At 35.2% G+C, this 18,497-nt stretch overlaps 3 protein-coding genes across 7 annotated transcripts; 1 reads left to right on the top strand and 2 right to left on the bottom strand.

Annotated features, from left to right (window-relative positions):
- Positions 1 to 229: 229 nt before the first annotated feature.
- Positions 230 to 1,201, top strand: LOC110413449 (PRA1 family protein E-like). The gene has a single exon (XM_021424254.2). The coding sequence runs from the start codon at positions 435 to 437 to the stop codon at positions 978 to 980; it is 546 nt and encodes a 181-aa protein (XP_021279929.1). The 5' UTR covers positions 230 to 434; the 3' UTR covers positions 981 to 1,201.
- A 110-nt stretch (positions 1,202 to 1,311) lies between these two features.
- On the bottom strand, positions 1,312 to 8,810 carry DRIP1 (DREB2A-interacting protein 1). Of its 5 annotated transcripts, none has more exons than XR_016351061.1 (9): positions 8,079 to 8,810; positions 7,206 to 7,305; positions 6,025 to 6,358; positions 5,420 to 5,862; positions 5,270 to 5,320; positions 3,441 to 3,513; positions 2,376 to 2,521; positions 2,041 to 2,202; positions 1,312 to 1,932 (listed from the first exon to the last, which is right to left on the bottom strand). XR_016351061.1 is itself a non-coding variant. In XM_021424251.2 (9 exons), the coding sequence occupies exons 2-9, from the start codon at positions 8,191 to 8,193 to the stop codon at positions 2,154 to 2,156; spliced, it is 1,311 nt and encodes a 436-aa protein (XP_021279926.2). In that variant the 5' UTR covers positions 8,194 to 8,277; positions 8,382 to 8,810; the 3' UTR covers positions 1,312 to 2,153. The 5 variants fall into 5 exon arrangements, 4 of the variants coding, with proteins under 4 accessions (XP_021279926.2, XP_089639234.1, XP_021279928.1 ...); XM_021424251.2 differs by having other exon boundaries at positions 1,312 to 2,202; positions 8,079 to 8,277; positions 8,382 to 8,810; XM_089783108.1 differs by having other exon boundaries at positions 1,312 to 2,202.
- Positions 8,811 to 12,109: 3,299 nt separating this feature from the next.
- On the bottom strand, positions 12,110 to 17,402 carry LOC110413533 (magnesium transporter MRS2-I-like). Its single transcript, XM_021424382.2, has 11 exons — positions 16,938 to 17,402; positions 16,820 to 16,849; positions 16,520 to 16,673; positions 16,279 to 16,400; positions 14,768 to 14,842; positions 13,293 to 13,517; positions 13,173 to 13,217; positions 13,045 to 13,089; positions 12,774 to 12,803; positions 12,508 to 12,627; positions 12,110 to 12,343 (listed from the first exon to the last, which is right to left on the bottom strand). The coding sequence occupies exons 1-11, from the start codon at positions 17,181 to 17,183 to the stop codon at positions 12,257 to 12,259; spliced, it is 1,179 nt and encodes a 392-aa protein (XP_021280057.1). The 5' UTR covers positions 17,184 to 17,402; the 3' UTR covers positions 12,110 to 12,256.
- Positions 17,403 to 18,497: the final 1,095 nt, after the last annotated feature.

The following is an 18,497-nucleotide window of genomic DNA, read 5'->3' as shown; positions in this document are numbered from 1 at the left end:
ATATTATATCAAAATTAATCTAACTTAAAAAAATATAACTCAAATTTCATTTTGAAATAAAACATTGAATTGATAAGATCTTATTTAATCTATAAAGGTTATGACATCTAACTATACAATAGTGAACCTATTTAAAAATAAAAAATATATTTAGTAGTTCATAGTCTCATAGTATGATGATTCCCTTTTGAAGTTATTTAACACACAAACCAGACACGAGCAGCACTTGATTGAAGATTCAACGTAAAACGCGGCGTTTCGGAGATCCCTTGGAGTCGAAAATATAAAAAAAACCAGCCCATGTAAAACCTCAAAGCAGTCTCTCTTACGCTTTACTTGAACTCCATTCTCGCGAAGCTCGAAATCAGCTAAGGTACTCTTCACGAGGCCTATCTCCCTCTCTTTCTCTCTCATCAGATTCTTTACCACCAACAATGGCCTCGCAATCCCCGCCCACAACCGCGTTCTTTACACGCGCCACCCAATCCACCTTCACGCGCCGCCCATGGCGCGAGTTCGTCTCTCTCTCATCCTTCGCCCGCCCCATCTCCTGCGGCGACGCCACCGCCCGCATGAAGCGGAACCTCACTTACTTCCGCGTGAACTACGCCATGATTATCCTGCTAATCCTCTTCCTCAGCCTCCTATGGCACCCAATCTCCATGATCGTCTTCTTGGTCGTCTTCGTCGCCTGGTTCTTCCTCTACTTCTTCCGCGATGATCCCTTGGTCATTCTCAACCGTCCAATCGACGACCGCCTTGTGTTGGTGGTCCTCGCCGTAATTACGATCGTAGCACTGGTTCTGACCGACGTTTGGCTGAACGTGTTGGTTTCCGTTTTGATTGGGGCTTTTATCGTGGGACTACACGCTGCGTTTAGGGGAACGGAGGATTTGTATTCGGGTGAACCGGACGGTGGCGAGGGTGGGCTGTTCTCGGTTGTGGGCAGCCCCACGCGAGCTGGGTACTCCCGCGTTTAAATCCAAATGCCGTCCGAGTTATTATTAATTTGACGGTGAATCGATTCTTTGCTTACACTAGTAGTAACATACATATATTTATATTTTTTTGTTGTTTTTAATTTTAATTTTCTTCAAAGCGTTTGTAAATTTTGTAATGTGAATTAGTTGATCAAATACTATAGGGTATGAAAGGAATAGTTTCCAAGTGTTAATCCAAATTCTAGTTAGTTTGATTGATACTTATTATTATGTCTTTTTGTCTCGGTTAAAATTAACGTTGTTTTCTGGGTTTCGGATTGTGCTTGAGCTCGTGTCTTTTTCCTAACAAATTTTGGATTTGCGGGTGTATACGTGGAGAAGAATGATATATGGAGAGTGTATTGAAGCCAATACTTGAAGGGGGTGGAGATTGTAATTTGAACAACACCCAGAGTCATAGACATGTGATGTATGAAGTAAAAGCTTGAATGAATCATGAGTAGCTAGCTTTTTCTGTTAGAATAGGTGTTGTATTGCATGTGAGGGAAGGGAAGTGTATTGGAATTGAAATAAACCGTAAAACAAGAATGATCCTTGTCAATGGGCAGTGCCATGATTAGTTCCAGCTGCCCATCCACATGGGTGGATGGCCTTTCCCCTTCGTCCTTCCCATTTGGTGTTTCCTTTTCTTGCTTTATATCATATGGGTCTAAGGAGCCCTGAAGTTGCTGTTCTTCTTCTTGTAAATTTGGAGCTGGAATGTGAAATGTCATGCCCTACAGATGTATGGTTTTGATTCCAATACCATTGCGCTCTGCATCTGCACGCATGGGGCCTTTTTGAGTTCTTAGTCCCAGTCCCAGTCCAAAGAATCGTGGTTTGTCTCACTAACATATGTTAGTCTTTGAGACCGAGGTGGGCACAATCTAATCAGAAACATTCTCCAAGTAGGAAATTGGACATGGTAACAACACTTGTATAGCAAAGCATACTGCTGAGGCAGTTGGTCATTGAGAGCAAAGGGTAAGGGTTCTATTCGGGTGGAAACATGAGAAAATTTTACATCAAACTAACTGACAACAATGAAAAAAAATCCTACCATTTGTGAATGTAAATTGATAATACAATCTGAGGCTGGCAAGTTCAATGACATGCAGTTATTAACCACGTCAGTCACAATTGCATAGTATGCTGTCAGGATAGCTGATCCCATTACTTAGCCGCATACACCGCTCTGTTTGTAGGTAGAGAATGAAAGAAACTATTGTAGAAGAACCAACTCAGTGAATAGATGCTTTTATAAAAATACATGCCGGATCAAAATGCCAATGAGATTCAAATAAGGATACATATATATATATATATAGATTATTGCAGTGGTGGGCAAAGAATGAAAGAAAGAAGCATTATTGATCTGGGATTTTTCGAGCATACCCTAACACCATGACAAAATCTTTTGCAGAGGAACCAACAGATGCAGGTACTCGCTGTGATGTTGATGCTGTTTGTAGCCACAAATCGACTAAATTATACAAGTGCAACGTGGGAACCACTGGTTGTCCCATAAATTTGATCGCAACCTGCCCAAAAGAAAAGAGATAAGAATAGTCACCAAAATGTGAATTAAAGACAATATACCTTGTTTACTACCAACAATCACCAAAGGATGTGAATAGTGATAAACTGCCTAATCTAGTGTCAGAAGTTTAAACTACTATTACAGCTCAATATGCTTATCAAAATTTACCTGCCTATTTTCTAATCCTTAATTGATTGCAGAAAACTTTTTCAGAATTAACACAATGTAGCTATATCAGTTGAATTTATCAAAGAGGATAGTAATTGAGCAGCCTCCTGAAAGACATGGATTCCAACAAGATGGTTATTTACTTCATTTCCACTAGTTCTTTTTCACTTATTTCAAAGCAGATTTGGGAGCATTTTAGAGTTTGCTGCAATTGATTTGTCACAGATTGGGATGAAAGCATGCAAGTACCTTCTTCTCACATTTCGTTGGAAACTTGAGGCACTCAAACTTCTGGACTTCAAATTATTTATAGTTTGTGAGAAAAAGAAACTTATCCCCAATCAATTGGTAAGATGATTCAGTGCAAACAACATGTAAGAAAGTAATTCTAGTAGTTAAATGAAAATAGACTTCTAGTGCTGACATAAACTGTAGATCATTTCCCGACACGTCAAGATTTGAAAATATAGTTTTGCAAATTTTTCAGGTAATAAGAGGAGTCTGGACTGGCTAAACATGCATATCGCTATCCCATACACCATGCTTCCAACAAAGCGCAGAATAAAGCTGGAGGTCTTATCTAACCAGATTTTAAAATACCCATGCATAAGATAAAGCATCTCCATAAGATTTTAGAAATGAGCTTCATTGGAGAAAGAGACATCGAAAACCCATACAGAAAGTTAAATTCTCTCTGGCCAAATTTCTTCACTGCCTACCATTAGAGAACATTCAGGGAGAGATTAACTCACCTCAGCTTCATCAGTGAGATCCAGTTTCTTCATAAGGTATTTTTGGATAAAAGAAACAGGTATATTTCCATCCCTGTAACAGAATAAAATAAGTATGCTAACTATTTCCTATTATGCAAGCAATTTTTAATAATACTCTAACAAGAATAATTCTAGATTTCAAAAGTCAGAGAAAAGTTCAACTTTAAGGTTTTTGTAGCAACACTCAAATGAACAAAACATCTAAACCAAATTGGTTATGGAACCATATCTTAAGTGAACGCTGACAAAGAACTATCATTTAATTTAGAACTCTTGGTGAAAACATGGTCCTTAATTCATATGGCTGATCCAAAATCTAAACTTGCCATGCAGTAGATGGTAGACAAAAAAAGAACAGAAACAGGCAGGAGTAAGCACCTTCAGCAGAAATAAATTGATACAAGTAATTTAGCTTGTGATAACAGATCAAACAGCTTAAAGAAAAAAAATTGTCAAAATTAACATGGCTTATTTGGAAAAAGTCACCAAATTGAAATTGTGTGGCTCTTAAGCATGATCATAGATATTGTACTCAACTTGCAGTCTGGTTATGATTGCCTAAGGATTCCAAAATGGCATCTAATGGTAAATTGGTCAATGATAAGTCTTGATAGTATAAGAACTTATCAGCAAATAGAAATCATGATTATAGTGCCCTTTTTCACTTGCATGATTTGCTCGACGTTAATTACACAAATTACATCCCTGATACCTTAAGCTAAAATCTAGGCAACAATATCAAAAATGCATTCCCAAATGACTTAAAAATTAAAGTAGAAACTGAGAGTCAATGCCGTAATGTCATAAAATTATTCACTAAGTAGACATAACACCTTTCCACAGAGAGAGTTTAAAAAGGATAAAAAGTATCACAATTAAATCTGTGGATAGAAACTGGATTAACAATAGGAAGTGACTAAAGAGACCTTTTTCATACAAAACAATTTAAACTGAATTAATTCTAATCCAACCATTACATGCCTTACCACACTTTAAAAACATTTTGCCTCTATCCTAATCTTACCACATCCTTATATAACCATCCACATGCCGACCAAATGCTTTCTTGAACATGTTGATGAACATAAACACTACTGAAGATGGCTAACCAAAAAGCTGTCTAAACAGGTAACAATTGATATTTGATAATGGTTGTTGGTTACCAGTGATTTATTTTTAGTTATATTCTAGGTTTGTCAAATAGAATCAGTCACCATAAATATTTGGCAGTACTCCCTATATCAGGCCCATTATTTAAATCCATGCTGCAAGCAAGGCACAGACAGTTGTAAGTCATCCTGCGGGCATTTCCATATATAATTGGTGGAAGTACGTTAAGCCCATGATCTACTTGGTTGCCTATGCATCACTCAAAACTTCAGCAGTTGCTGCAGCCCCTGCTTCCTCAGAAGAAACTCTGGGTGCAGGAGTTACTCAGAGCACTGCCAAGATATTCGTATCTTTCCCTTGTCCCATCTCCATCTGCTCTCACAGTCCATTACACACTTCCTTTAATAACTCTAACTTACCTATTACCTTACAAACTCTAGCTTATAATATCGATTGAATTCCTTCAACAGTCTCTAAATAAAAACAACCCACATGCCTGTTCTTCTTCTGTATGTCAAACCAAATGCTAGGAAGTTTATGGTACAGAAAACAGGATGGACGACAGGTCAGAATCAGGGTGCTAACATGAACTTGACGCTACAGATAAGATTTACAATCTTCAGCTATAAAGGAAGAAGAATATATATAGCAAGCTATTGTAAGACTAATGCAAGAAGAATTGCCAAAAAGGAACTTACTTTATCCTTAAGTAATTTGCAGGAATTTGAGGGAGGGACGCCTCTCCGTCCCTGAAAGCATTGGCATTTGAATTAGTTTATGATCAAGATCAAATAATCTTAAGATACACTGTTTTCAATCCATTAAAGAAGGCTGAAATCAATTCTTACTGGTCCTCAGAGGCCACTAATGTGAACCAAACAGGACCAACTCTTCTGTCATGCTCTGTACCAGCAGCATCTAGCACAGCTTGTGGAGAAATGCCAGAATCCCCAAATCCAGAAGCCCTTTTCCGACGGGTCCTGCGTAACTTTTTAGGATTTACAGCATCTGAAGTGGCAGGACCAGCACTATTCTTTTCATCCTCAACCTTTGTTTTGCATTTGTCTTCCCTATGTTTGGTTTTGCTCATTTGAGCTTCACTGCTGGCAACACGGGTAGGTTCTAATTTAGAATCAGAGCCTTGTGAATTAGATTTGAAAGTCTTGGTCCGATTTGCAACCTCCACCAAACAATTCAGAGGTTTCCAGAGATCCAATTTTCCATCCCATGATTCACCACCGTTCTCTGCTTCTTTATTCATATGTTGGCTAGGTTCAGCAGAAGAAGTACACTGTGTTCAATTTAAAAGAATGACATGTTATAAGACTAAGCTAAAACATTAATTCCTTTCAAGCAAATAGATGTTTGAGAAAAAGAAAACTATTAAACAATATTGGACCCTATAAGAAGAAAAGTCATCACAAACTTAAAAAATATGTATGCTTCCTTATACCTGTCTTTTATTCTGAGTGAATTTATTTAGTGTTTCAGGTGAGCTTGCGCTCTCCTGGTGATCCTCCATAGAGTCTTCCTCTCTTTTTACAGGCTTCTCTATCGAAAAACTGGAACCTCGTAAAGCACCAGACTTTCTGGCAATAGCTTTTGTTCTCCTTCCAGTCATGGTAGTTTGTGTTGATACTTTGGGGGCATTAACCACCAACGAAGAGAGTGATCTCTCCTTTCTTCTAGTTGGCACTGTAATTTGGGGCACAATTTCAGGTGCCTTCACTTTTCTTCTTTTAAGAGGGAAGATTTTCGCCCTCACATCTTGCAAATTATGGTCTGGCCTGATTATCAAAAGCACAGATGTGTTTTAATACACATTAATTTTTCTAAAGTTTTAATTAACCAACATAATGCATGTGTGTGGATGCTCAACCCAGAAAGCTACAAAAGGATTATTCAGGAAAGCCAAAAGCAGAGTGCACTAACAAGAACCCAGCCAGTATAAGGTCATATTTTTCCAATTCAACATATTTGATTTAGCACCAAGAGACGCACAATCCCAACAAAGCAATGAGTTCTTACATTTGCATAACACTGCCAGATTCTGTCTAAATATTTGCCTTGAAATTAACCAAGTTACAAACACTAACCAAATCACTAGGAAAAGGGAAACCAAGAAACCTCAGCAGAGGGAAGAGAGTTTAAGTAATATTGGCTGCTTCTGAAGACATCTGTGCTTTCTATCTTCTTCCAAAATTTTGGTAATAATTAACTCCAATAAGATGAATTATAATCCTCCAAATTTCTACTAGTTCCACTTCAAAAACTTTTGTATGCCTTTAAATCTAAAATCTGTACCATCAATCAAAAGATAATTGGCATTTAGAAGCCACTGTCAAACCTCAAAATGATGGAACGACTCCCTAATTTATAAAGATTAACAACCCTAAGGCATTGCCTTTAGAACCATCAATGAATCAGTAAACCCCTAAACTTTGCCAATAACCACTTGAAACAAGTAGATATCCTTTGGAGCATTTGACAAGATTAAAACTAGAAGTAATTACTTTACAGATTAACAAAATTTGATTCATGAATGCAGCCACTAACATCAGGTAGAGATACGACTTATGACTATATAAGAGATAGAGAGAAAGTGGTATAGGAGCATAATATGTAAGAGAATACCTTAATTTCTCCAGAGGGACACAACCCAAATCAGTGTTGCATATTGGACAGCATTCTAGTTCTTCCTCTTGTATCTTATCATATATGCACTTTCTGCAAACTACATAAAATTCAAAAGACAAATTAATCATAATTTTCTATTTATTGACTCAACAGACTTACAAGGCACTGAAATAAAGATCACACAAATTAATTGTAGGGAAGATATTAATGGAAACAAGTTGAGAAAGAAAAGCAATTGAAACTCTTTTGTAACTAGGAAAAGAGATTGATTCCAATCCTTTTCAAAAACTGGAACATCATCTTAAAGTTTGAATCTTGTCATGGAGTAGCAAAAAAATAAATAAGGAAATCTCCAATCTTGGAAAAGACCCTGAATTGGAAGTAAAGTATATTGCAGTAAGAAGTCTTAGCTTAATGTGGAAAATAATTAACGGATTCATAATCTAATAAAACAGAATTCATACAATGAAAATCTGCTTCCTAATATTCAAACTATATTGCCAAAAGTAAACATCAACAAAGCAATGTAACCGTTCACCTCTCGTTTTATTAAACTAATCCATTCGCATTAATCTTATATCAATCTCGTTATCCTACCAAAATGCCTTAGCATCGACTAGTAAGAAAACAGCAATACCATAATCTTATTAAGGCAAACGTTAGGTGAACAAGTCAACAGAGAGGGAAAGAAGCGAAACCAAGAAAAACCCAGATAAGAAAACGGGAAAGCCAAAAGCAACCCAGATCAGAAGAGGAGCAGTACGCAAAGAAAAACCAAAAAATTTAAACAATTTTACAAGTAATGAGCTAAAAAAGGAACGAAATTTGAAAGGAAATAGGAAAAGGAGAGAGAAATCTCAGGAGACTCACACGTGTGAAGACATTCAGATATGGTGGTGGCATCTCTTAGAAGGTTATTGCAAAGAGGACAAGTCATGCATGCCGCAATCGCTTCTCTCTTCACTTTCACCACCTGATTCGCCATCTCTCTTTCTTTTATTTTTTCTTTTTTCCTGTTTGCCTTCGCCCTCTCTCTCCCAATCTCAACCCCCTCGCACGTATCCTCTCACTGCATGTCAATGACAAGAAAAAAGCGAAGGAATTTTACGTACACATCTTCATAAAAACCTGCATTAAACCCATGACAGAAATACTAATAAGAAGAAGGATTACAAACAGAGAGGTCGATGGGAAACGGGAATGAAAGCTAAGAGATATAGGTGCATAAGAGAGAGAGCAACAGCGAGATGGGAATGTGTTGATCTGAAAGGAAGGAGAAAAGGGGTTGAGATTAAGGAGAAGGGGAGATTATAGGATAAGACAATGGTGATTTGACGTGGATTTCTCGGGCAGGTAAGAAGAAAGGGGAAGGGGTGTTGAGAAAAGGGACGATGATCTGAATCTAAACAAAACAATGGAAAGAGAAAAGAGGCTGTCGTCGAAAGGAGCATGAACCAAGAGGTTCCTTTGTTTTTATGTATTTTTCCCCCACTTTATTCCTATTTTATTCATATTTCTAATACTAATAATTAAAAAACAAAAATACTACTCCTAAAAAAATTTTAAAAATTTAAGACAAGTTCAACGGTGCAGGGCTCCAATTAGGACTCGGAATTTTGGGTGGTGGTGAGTGGTGACTCTCCCTCACCAATATGGGACAGGGGCCACGAGGCAGGAACTATGACGAGGGCTGCGCCCCCGCCCTAAGCAAAAGGGTCTAACCCTCTAATCTCTATATATCCATAAACGACGCCGCTTCAGTGAGCATCAAGCCTTTTAATGCTCCCACTATGGTACGCATGTCCACGTGTTTTTCAAGCAAGATTTTATCACTACTACAGTAGGTAGCACTTGTCTAATCAGAATTCAAATAAATATCAGAAAGAAAACATCTTGAGAGCTTTGTTACCGTGCATTGGAAAATAATGATTTCAAAATACAATGCATGAATCCATATTGAAAAAGGAAGGGTTAGAAAGTAAATAATAATAATCAGACACACGTCCCTATAAATTAATTATATTATCTAACTATTAAATTAATAAATTATTACTTTAATCATCGTTTCATATGTATTATATTTTTATAGGTGTTTTTATTAATTTATGACTTATATAATACAAATATCAATGTAATAGGTATTTTTTAATGGGTTGTTTGTTAAAATTGTTTTAAGCTATAAACATCATAATTGTTTGGAATTTATATTTGTTAGCCTTGATATAATATTTTAAAATCCATCATTGAAATTGTAAAATTTAAAGCAAACAAGTGAATATATTGTGCGAGATACAAGATCCAATTAAAAATCATTATATAAATTTATCACAATTAATAATTAAATAGTATCACAATTATAATTTACTTATTATCCGTAGACTTATAAGATTTATATGTTTTATTTAGTATTTGTATGACTTTAATGTTGTCAATAAGTGGTGTTGAGTTTAAAAGCTATATTGTGACATGTTGTTTATGTATAAATGGATACTCATAAAAGATTTATCATTCTCTATTGAAAAAAAAAATTCAAGTAATTTTCATAAAGTTATTTGGATTCAAGAAACCCAATCATTGTATTTTTTAAAAGTATCTTTAAATTATTCATTAGTATTAATGTTATGCAGATAAATATTCTCAAGAAAAATATTCCTTTAGAATCCAATAAGAAAGAAAGTCAATTATTAATATTACATGATTTGATGTGATAGTAACAATTATTTATCCATAGCCCCAATTAAAAATATAGTAATTGAAAGGATTGTAATATGTTGATGAGGTTTATTATAATTCATAGTTAAATAAAATTTTTAATTAATTTAAGAAACAAAAATAAAAGTTATATTAAAAGGAAATTTCAAATAAAAATATATAAAGATTTGACTTATATTCTTCTTTAAGATGTTGTACATGTTTTATATAAATACAGAATAAAAAAATTGCAACTTAATTTGTTATCAAAATTATTTACCAATAAACCCTAGAACTCTAAAAATATGTGAATCTATTTTAATCCATATTTTTTACTTTTTATCTTAAATAAAAATTATTTTTATAAAACAAAACATTAAAATTCGGCAGCACGTGAACTTCTCAAGGAAGCATGTTTCATGTCTTCATTTAACCACGGTTACATTAAAGATTCTTTTTCTTTTTTGTCGCATTACTGTATTGTTGCGTTCACTATTTGTTTGTTGTTGCCCTGTACAGCTAATTACAAGTTAAATTAACTATTGAAAACGATGCTTTCCGCTGTATACTCACATGACATTTTACGAGAAACAAATGACCCAGGTCCGGTGAGGTCGAAACAAAGCGTTGTCGGCATATATCCAACCAGTAGAAGCCGGGATCTAGCTTCTTCAGGCCGGGTTGAATTTGACCTGGAAAGGCCACGGTCGGCCTCTTCCCTCCCGATTTGGCCTCCACAAAGGCTTTTGGTCGTCGAATGACCACTTTCCATTGCTGGCTCTTCCCAGCCGGCGGCTGGGGACGAAAACAAAGAAGGAAAAGAGAAGAGAAAAAAGAGGAAGATTTTTTTCTTTTTTTTTTTTATATTTTCTTAAATTATATGGTTTTTCTTGTGCAAATATAATTTAAAAGTTTAAAATATAAATAAAATTATAAATATATATTTTTGTACAAGTATAGAACATGATTTAAAATATTTAAAATTTGAATGGGATTTGTGTTTTAAGTATTTATCTCACTAATTTATCTAGTTGGTATTTTTTTTTTAGAAAAATATTTTTCACATTAGTAAGAATTAATGGAATATATTAGAATTCTAAACGGAACATTTCTTTTTCAGCCACATATAAAAAAAATTGGGATAGATGGTGATAATATTGCACTAAAAAGATAAGTAGAGAGTGGTAAATTTTGAAATTCCAAATATAATAGAATGGTAAAAAAGGACATTGAGACGTGCAGTATTGACTGAGAATTTGGTTGTGGAGGTATGGATTTAGATGATGAAAAAAATGAGAATGGAAATTTATATCTAAAAAGTAGTAAGAAAAGTGAAAGGTGGTACCAAGCTATCTTGGGTTGTTGTGATGGGAAACTTAACATGCACGACAGATTGTTACGAGGCAAAGTCATAAGGGCAATGGCGAAAAAAAAGGAGGGGAAAGATAAGGCAGTAGCGTTATTCCGTTCACACTAAAACCGAGGATAAGGCAGCAGAGGTTGAAGTCCCATAAATCTTGTTAGAAATTTGTTGGGGTCAAAAAGGCACATGCCAACTTTGCTTGGCGTTGGTGGGCCCCTTACTTTTGTATAATATCGTGTGGAGCCCAATGAATTTACTCCCTTGCAATACACATATTCAATCCTTGGAGTAAGTCTAATGGAAATAGGAGATACAAGGATCAATCATAAATGCACTACCCCAACTTCTACTTACGGTTTTTAATAACCCTACCATGTTGTTATTTGATCATCATAATTATTTGTCATCAAAGGTGTGGAAACATGAGACTTCTTTCACAATAATGATAATAATAATGATAGCAGTAATTGATGGGCGGCGTGCTCCTTCCTTCCCTCCCTTCCAAGAATGTGTAACACAACACCGGGCCTGCCAAATTCCTACACAACAGTTTGTGAAGTGGCCTGCCAGATAGGCGTGCGAAAGGACACTTGATAAACAACAAAACAAACAAAGAGAACCCTATTTGCATCGAGTATATATCAACAACATTTGGAATAACTTATATATGGGTAGAGTTGTCACCTACTTTGCCACCTACTTTCATAGATAATATATGCCAACACAATGATACTTGATATTACTTTTTCTGCCGAATACAGTGACTAATTACAATAGGAGGACCCCTCATGGACCATTTTGTCCACAACGCATGATAAATTGGTAATAATATAGCATGCAGTTGTTCACCTGAATCATAACCAGGTTGAACCAAGATGGTAATTGGTAAGGAATCCCCTTTGGGGTTTAATTCTGATGCTCCACTCTCCATAAGGCCGCCAGGGCCATCTCAAGCTGTATCCTGAGTACCCCCAAACTGATTCTATGCAGCACTTTAAGACCCAACAAGACCCTTGTGCCTCGCGTACGAAATTATTGACGTGAAAGTCGAAGCACAGAGAATTCCGGCAAAGATGACCACCTGAGTTCAAAACCATCTTTTCGTGACTCAATTTCTCAACATGTTTATGCAAAAAGTCAATGCGTTAGAAGAAAAAGAGAACAAAAAGTCCCATAGGTCAAATTTTCTTGGCAAATGTAGTAGATTTCTTCAGGCATATGCTGAGGTGATCACACGAGACATACCCATTTAAACATGTATCCATGGCCCTGTTTCCAGGTATACGGAATATTCATTCCAAATATTGCAGCAACCAAAGAATATATAGACAAACAAACAGTCCCAGAACTAAGGAAGAGCTCCAGCTGCCACATACAGTGAAAACCCATTAATATGATGCATGCAGATGAAATGCTCTATCCTCAAACCAAAATTAGATAAAACGAGGAGAGTGATAGGCCAGTGAACATGACCAGATAAAAGGTTTTGGAGACTAATTTTGTAGAAGCACCTGAATTAGCTGATTTCGATGATTGTCAAGCTGCAAACAAGAAATGCACTTAGATTATTCAAGCTCAAATACTAGGTCCTGATACTTGAAAGTGTTAAATTGCCTTGGAGAATTTTGATGACTGAATAAAATTTCCAAGTTCCACTCTGAAAGCAAAATTGTTAAGCAAATGGGACATTCAGATACATCCCTGAACCATCAAAACATCCTCCAGCAATTTTTCCACCTCTGTTTATCTTTGTTTTCAGTATAAAATTCATTATCTGATAACCTGGATGTTGATATAATCCTCCGTGTCATCGATATACTCACGCAGCTGGTGAGAAAAGGGAATAATTATGTAACAATAATCAATTGTAAAATAAGAGCAGAAATTAATGTGAAAGGTAAGGAGCATACCGTAGTCAATTTGTTCAGTGTGCTTTCAATTTGCATAAAGTAAGCCTGCAGAATTCACCAATAAACTTAATCTTTTGGATTATATAATAAAAACCCGTGATAATTAATCATGCTAATAACCTCAAGCAACATTTCAAGCTCCTCAACATCATTGTCCTCTTGAACTGTCACTGCACTTGCCCGACTTGTTCTTGATATCTTTGAGCCTATAGTTGGAGAGGCTAGGTACCAATTGGGAGCACCAGAACCGCTGACAGGTGAAGATGCCCCAGCCAACTTTCTCGACAAATAAAGGTCTGCCATATCATCATCGTCATCTAAAAGTTGTTCAAGTTCATCCCTTACCTAAAGTCAGAAGGCTCATAAACAATAAGTCTGAACTTGAGGGTAGAGATCAGTTAATCTACTGTTTTTCTTCCATCATTAATGCCAAATAATTTTGGCAATATATGCCTACAATGCATTAGCAGTGATATAAGTTGTGAAAACTGAACTTAAGAACTTAGGTTAAAATAGTTAACCCACCAAGACATCAAAGTATTAACAATCCTAGAGATTTTTCATGACTGGATTCTGCAGTATCAATCATATAGTCATGAAAAAAATATAATGCCATTCCATATGCAAGCTACTGCTTTTTCTTTCTTTTGAGCCTTTTCACTCTATATTAACAGCAAAACCCCCTTCCTGTGATCCTCCCAACGGCTTTTCCATCCCATGGAGAAATACTTCAAATCATGACCATCCTTAAACCTACAATTGCATCTCCCTTCATCTAGTGAAAATTACTATTTTTTTAAATTATTTAATGAAAATGTTCTTATTCCGAGAAGTAATTTTCTTTTTTTTTTTTGTGGCTTTTTATCTACTATCATGAATTAGTTCGTTTAAATTACTGTGGATCCTTAGTTATTCTTTCTTTAATTTTATGTTTTGAGTACAAGTGGCTCTTTTTAGTATTTCATATCACTGACAATCTAGATTAACATATGAGGAAATGAGAACAATTAGAAACAATCCAATTTGGTTGACCTTCCAAGGGAAAGGCCAATAGGAAAATCAGATTACCAAGGATCAACTCATAGAACAGAGAAATATGCCCTGAACACCTCCAATTCACTTCCTCTTCAATTGCTTAACGAGCCAATTTTCTCCAATAAATAAGCATGTATTTTGGTGTTCATCTTTTGAAGGGGAAATATGATATGAAGAGGAAACCATGGGGGAAAGAACTTATGGCAGCTTTGAACTAAAACAGAGATTCTAGACAACTAAAGCAGTACTAGTACAAACCAACGTTCAATATACAGGTTTGCTTACAGTTACTTTTATATTCCTTGAAATCAGCAACACCATGACATAATTTACCAACCCAAAAATCCATAACCTAAAAGAGCATTCAAGATTCATGCATGTTATTGCATGTATTATATGTATCCAAATTAGTCATGTGGTCGCCGAAAATCTGTATGCAGCTTAATATATTCTGGCATTTGAGCCAAAAGAAAACTGAGAAAAAAATGATTTTATCCACTAATAGAAGAAGAAATTTCATTGATATGCTGGGATTCTAAAGCCTACACATAGTACGATACCTTTTGAACCCGATTTGTCAGCCTTGTCATAGCACTTTTCAGTTTACGCACTCGGTCCAAGTTGCGGCTGCTAATCTGCACGTAATTGAACTCATCTTACAAGCAAAACGAGAAATAAAATCACCAAAACTCTGTGCTAGTAATAAATATTAAACATCATAGAGACAAAAGAAATGAAAACTTAAAATATTGACCGTCGTATTTCCCAATTATATATGAACAACTGTTCAAGAACTAAATCTCAGTGAGGACTTCTTCATCATATGCTATAAAGATCTTTCTTCAATATTCTGCTCTCTATGTATCTGGTTATAGAAAAAAAGAAAAAGACAAAACATAAAATGCATTTTACAGTTCTCTGTATCAATAATATTTCATTACTTACTGATGCCAGCATGGAATTCATCAATAACAAAAACTTCAGAGAGCATGTATTACATTAAGTAATTCATAGCAAGAAGAGATATGATGCCGCCAACATTAAAAAGTTGAACAACCCTTCAAAAAGCAGCTTGTATTCATGGCTTCTTTACATGCCTGTAGTTGGCATGGATCATAACACTATAAAGGAAGATCATCGTTCGAACTAGAGCCAAATTCTGATGACTAGTTCAATCGTGTGTTTAAATCAGAAGCACACCTTGCGAAACAGGAACATCAGATATTGTTAGAGTTCATTACCTAGAATTTATCCCATTTAATCCTCATAATTTTGATGCGAACTGCTAAAGTAACTAAATAGTAAGTCAGGAGTGTCATGGACTTGTCAACTCAAGTTTGGCACAAGAAGCAATAGAGTGCTTACAATGACTAAATAATACAGGCAATAAAATGGCCAGAATTTCAAATTCTGCTGCAGCTATTGCAAAAACATAAGCAGCTAATGAATCCATTGATATATAAGTTACAAGATAACTTCATTCTACAATTGCATTGGAGTATCTTTTTGATGAAATTGAATTATATTTTGAGCCTCATAATTTTGATGCAAACTGCTACAGTACTAGAATTGTACCTAACGAGTGTCATTGTCAAGTCAAGTTTGGCAGCAGAAGCAATGGAGCATTTGCAATAGCTAAATAATACAGGCAATAAAGTGGCCAGAATGTCAATTTTGCTGCAGAGCTATTGCAATACATAAGTAGCTAATGAATCCATTTATTTAGTTAACCTGACTTCATTCTGCAATTACATAGGAGTATCTTATGATGGAATTGAAGAACTTTTTATTATTGCATGAAATTATGGGTTCAGCCATTTCATCACTTTCCCGAAGAACAGCATAAAAGATAATAACATGTTTACATGAGCTGAGAAGTGAGAAGGTATCAATATATAGCAAAGGATGCAACAATTGTAGAGCCAAAATTTGACTCCTATATGTTGCATCAAAGCTAACTTCTAGCTTCAACCGAAATATTTTGAAATAATCATGCCAGAAACAAAACTTATCCACTGAACTAGATGGCTTAAGAAAAAATTAAAAACAAAAAATTGTAAAGAGCAATTACCTTGGAGGTCAGCTCATCTAAAGCTGGATAAGTATCAGTCTCCAGTTCCCTAGTACGTGCATCAAGAAAGCTACAAATTGCTTCTAATGCAACTTCTAGTGCCCGGAATTCAAATGGAAATTCTACACGAAACATACCAAAACCGCCAAAATATCAATGGTATTGACAGGGACTAATACAATCACTTTAGAATTTTTTTTATTTCTAAATTCAAAAGAGTTTCAACCAAAAGTTGGTGTACCATTTTCTTCCCCAATGTCCACATCATTGCGCAGACCAAGGTGTTCTTCTTCTTCTCCTTGGCCTTGGCATGTGAGATTATCTTGAGGCAATCGCCTTTTAAGTTCCGCAACAATGGGGATTACATTATCATCAAATGGATCTCTAAGCAATACCTAGCAAAAAAAAAAAAAAACACGACTTTTACCAGTCTGACCTCCAAAAACAAAACCCACCTCAATTTCTAATTTCAAACAAATAATACTATACTAATTAGCATATATAAAATTGATTTTTAAGTGCTCAACTTCTATTAACTAACCTCTTCTGCTGTGATTATTGCTTTGATGTGCTGCAATCAGATCATAAAAAAAAAAAATTCAGCTTCCAAAAAATCTAAACAAAACAATACAAAATGAAAAAGATCAAATCAAAATTACTTCCAAATTGAGAACAATGACTTTTTCTCTGCCTAAAATGGTGGAAGGATAAGACAACATGGGATCAAGAATACGAAGATCTCTGGCATGAATCTGAACGCGGCGCATTATAGCATACTTGTCGACGTCAAGAATCACACCTTGGCCCTTGGCGTCTATCGAAATCCAGCTCGTTGTAACCGCCGTCTTCTTCTTAAGCGAAGCTACTTGCGTCTCCACTGGAATCAAATACACTTCTCGAGCCATTCAAAGAGAAAAACCACAGAGAACTACCCTTGGAACAGAGCAAAGCTGAGGGTTGGCCGTAGGGGAAGTTTTATAGAATTTCGAGGAGAGAAAAGGGAGTGGTCGGGTTTAAAAGAGGCTGGAGAAAGTGACTGGCGGAGGAGGAAATTAGGGAGGTATTCACTGCATGGGGCTGGGGTGAAGCCTGACACAGACAGTGGAAATGTACCAGTGAGGGTGAAGAGTTAAAAAATGGAGGCCAAAAGGTTTTAAACAGGTAAGTTACTTATTTTTACTCGAAACAATTTGGCGCGTGCTCTAACGGTCTTTGTTTTCTTCTCTTTCCTCTCTCGCTTCCACCATCATTAGTTGTACAGGAACGCTGTTTAATAATTGAGTTTTGATTATTTCAAACTGATTTAAATTCAATCTTGTTTTATATTCCAAAGCTTAAATTATTCAGAATGAATTAACAAAGATTGATCAATTCATTATCATCTAAATTAAAATCAATACATTCAAACTCAAAACTAATCACTTGCCTGTACAAATATAAGCAACTAAAAGAAAAACATTGGTCATGCATGTCTTACTAGTTACCAACTTCAAACTAAAGTAAGTAGGCAACAAGTGTCCGGTTAAGACATAAATCCGACGTGATTCTGAAATTAAACAAAAAAAAACATACAAACTGACATAGGCGCGCGTCAACTTGATTGCGTTGAAAGGAAGTACCAAATGCGTATCTATTATGTCAGCCGCCATCCCCCGCACCGTTGGCGCTATAGCCATACAATTTCGGATGACTCACTCATCGCACTGTGAATTATCCAACTTCTCTCTTGTTCTTAATTTATTTTAGATATAATATGTTTAAAAAATTAAATTATTTAATAATTTAATTATTTAAAAAATATTAAATCTAAAATAATATATTTTTAATTTTATTATATTTAATTAAATTTTTATATTTTTAAATCATATAAATTTTTATAATAATTAATTAATTTTTTTTATTAATCAAAATATTACTTGTCAAATGAATATAAAGCTTTGTGTTAATATTTCATAATAGATTATGACATAATATAATATATAATAATTTTTTTTACTCGTACCACATAAGTATAAAATGACAAAAAATGTATGATTAATAATAATTAATTAATTATTAATCATAAAAATATATAAATTTAATTGAATGATATAAAATAATAACAACTTATTTATTTTTTTTGAATAATTTGAAAACTTTTTCAAGTATTATACCTTCATTTTATGCTATAAGGTGATAAGTTTTTGCATGAAATAAATCACAAACTTGGTTTTAGTTGG

The sequence above is a fragment of the Theobroma umbraticum genome, unplaced genomic scaffold (assembly GCF_002168275.2).
Source record: "Theobroma umbraticum cultivar Fairchild unplaced genomic scaffold, ASM216827v3 scaffold_4.1, whole genome shotgun sequence".
Classification (NCBI taxonomy): Eukaryota; Viridiplantae; Streptophyta; class Magnoliopsida; order Malvales; family Malvaceae; genus Theobroma; species Theobroma umbraticum.
The sequence above is the reverse complement of the archived record's forward strand: the minus strand, read 5'-3'. Positions and strand labels throughout refer to the sequence as shown.

Coding starts and splice junctions, on each gene's coding strand:
- LOC110413449 (XM_021424254.2), top strand. CDS start 435: ATGGCCTCGCAATCCCCGCCCACAACCGCGTTCTTTACACGCGCCACC.
- LOC110413533 (XM_021424382.2), bottom strand. CDS start 17,183: ATGGCTCGAGAAGTGTATTTGATTCCAGTGGAGACGCAAGTAGCTTCG. Junction 16,850..16,937: donor TCATTGTTCTCAATTTGGAA/GTAATTTTGATT, acceptor ATCTGATTGCAG/CACATCAAAGCAATAATCAC. Junction 13,218..13,292: donor AGCTTGAAATGTTGCTTGAG/GTTATTAGCATG, acceptor TGAATTCTGCAG/GCTTACTTTATGCAAATTGA.
- DRIP1 (XM_089783108.1), bottom strand. CDS start 8,193: ATGGCGAATCAGGTGGTGAAAGTGAAGAGAGAAGCGATTGCGGCATGC. Junction 5,321..5,419: donor TTAGTGGCCTCTGAGGACCA/GTAAGAATTGAT, acceptor CAATGCTTTCAG/GGACGGAGAGGCGTCCCTCC. Junction 2,522..3,440: donor ATCTCACTGATGAAGCTGAG/GTGAGTTAATCT, acceptor TCTTTTGGGCAG/GTTGCGATCAAATTTATGGG.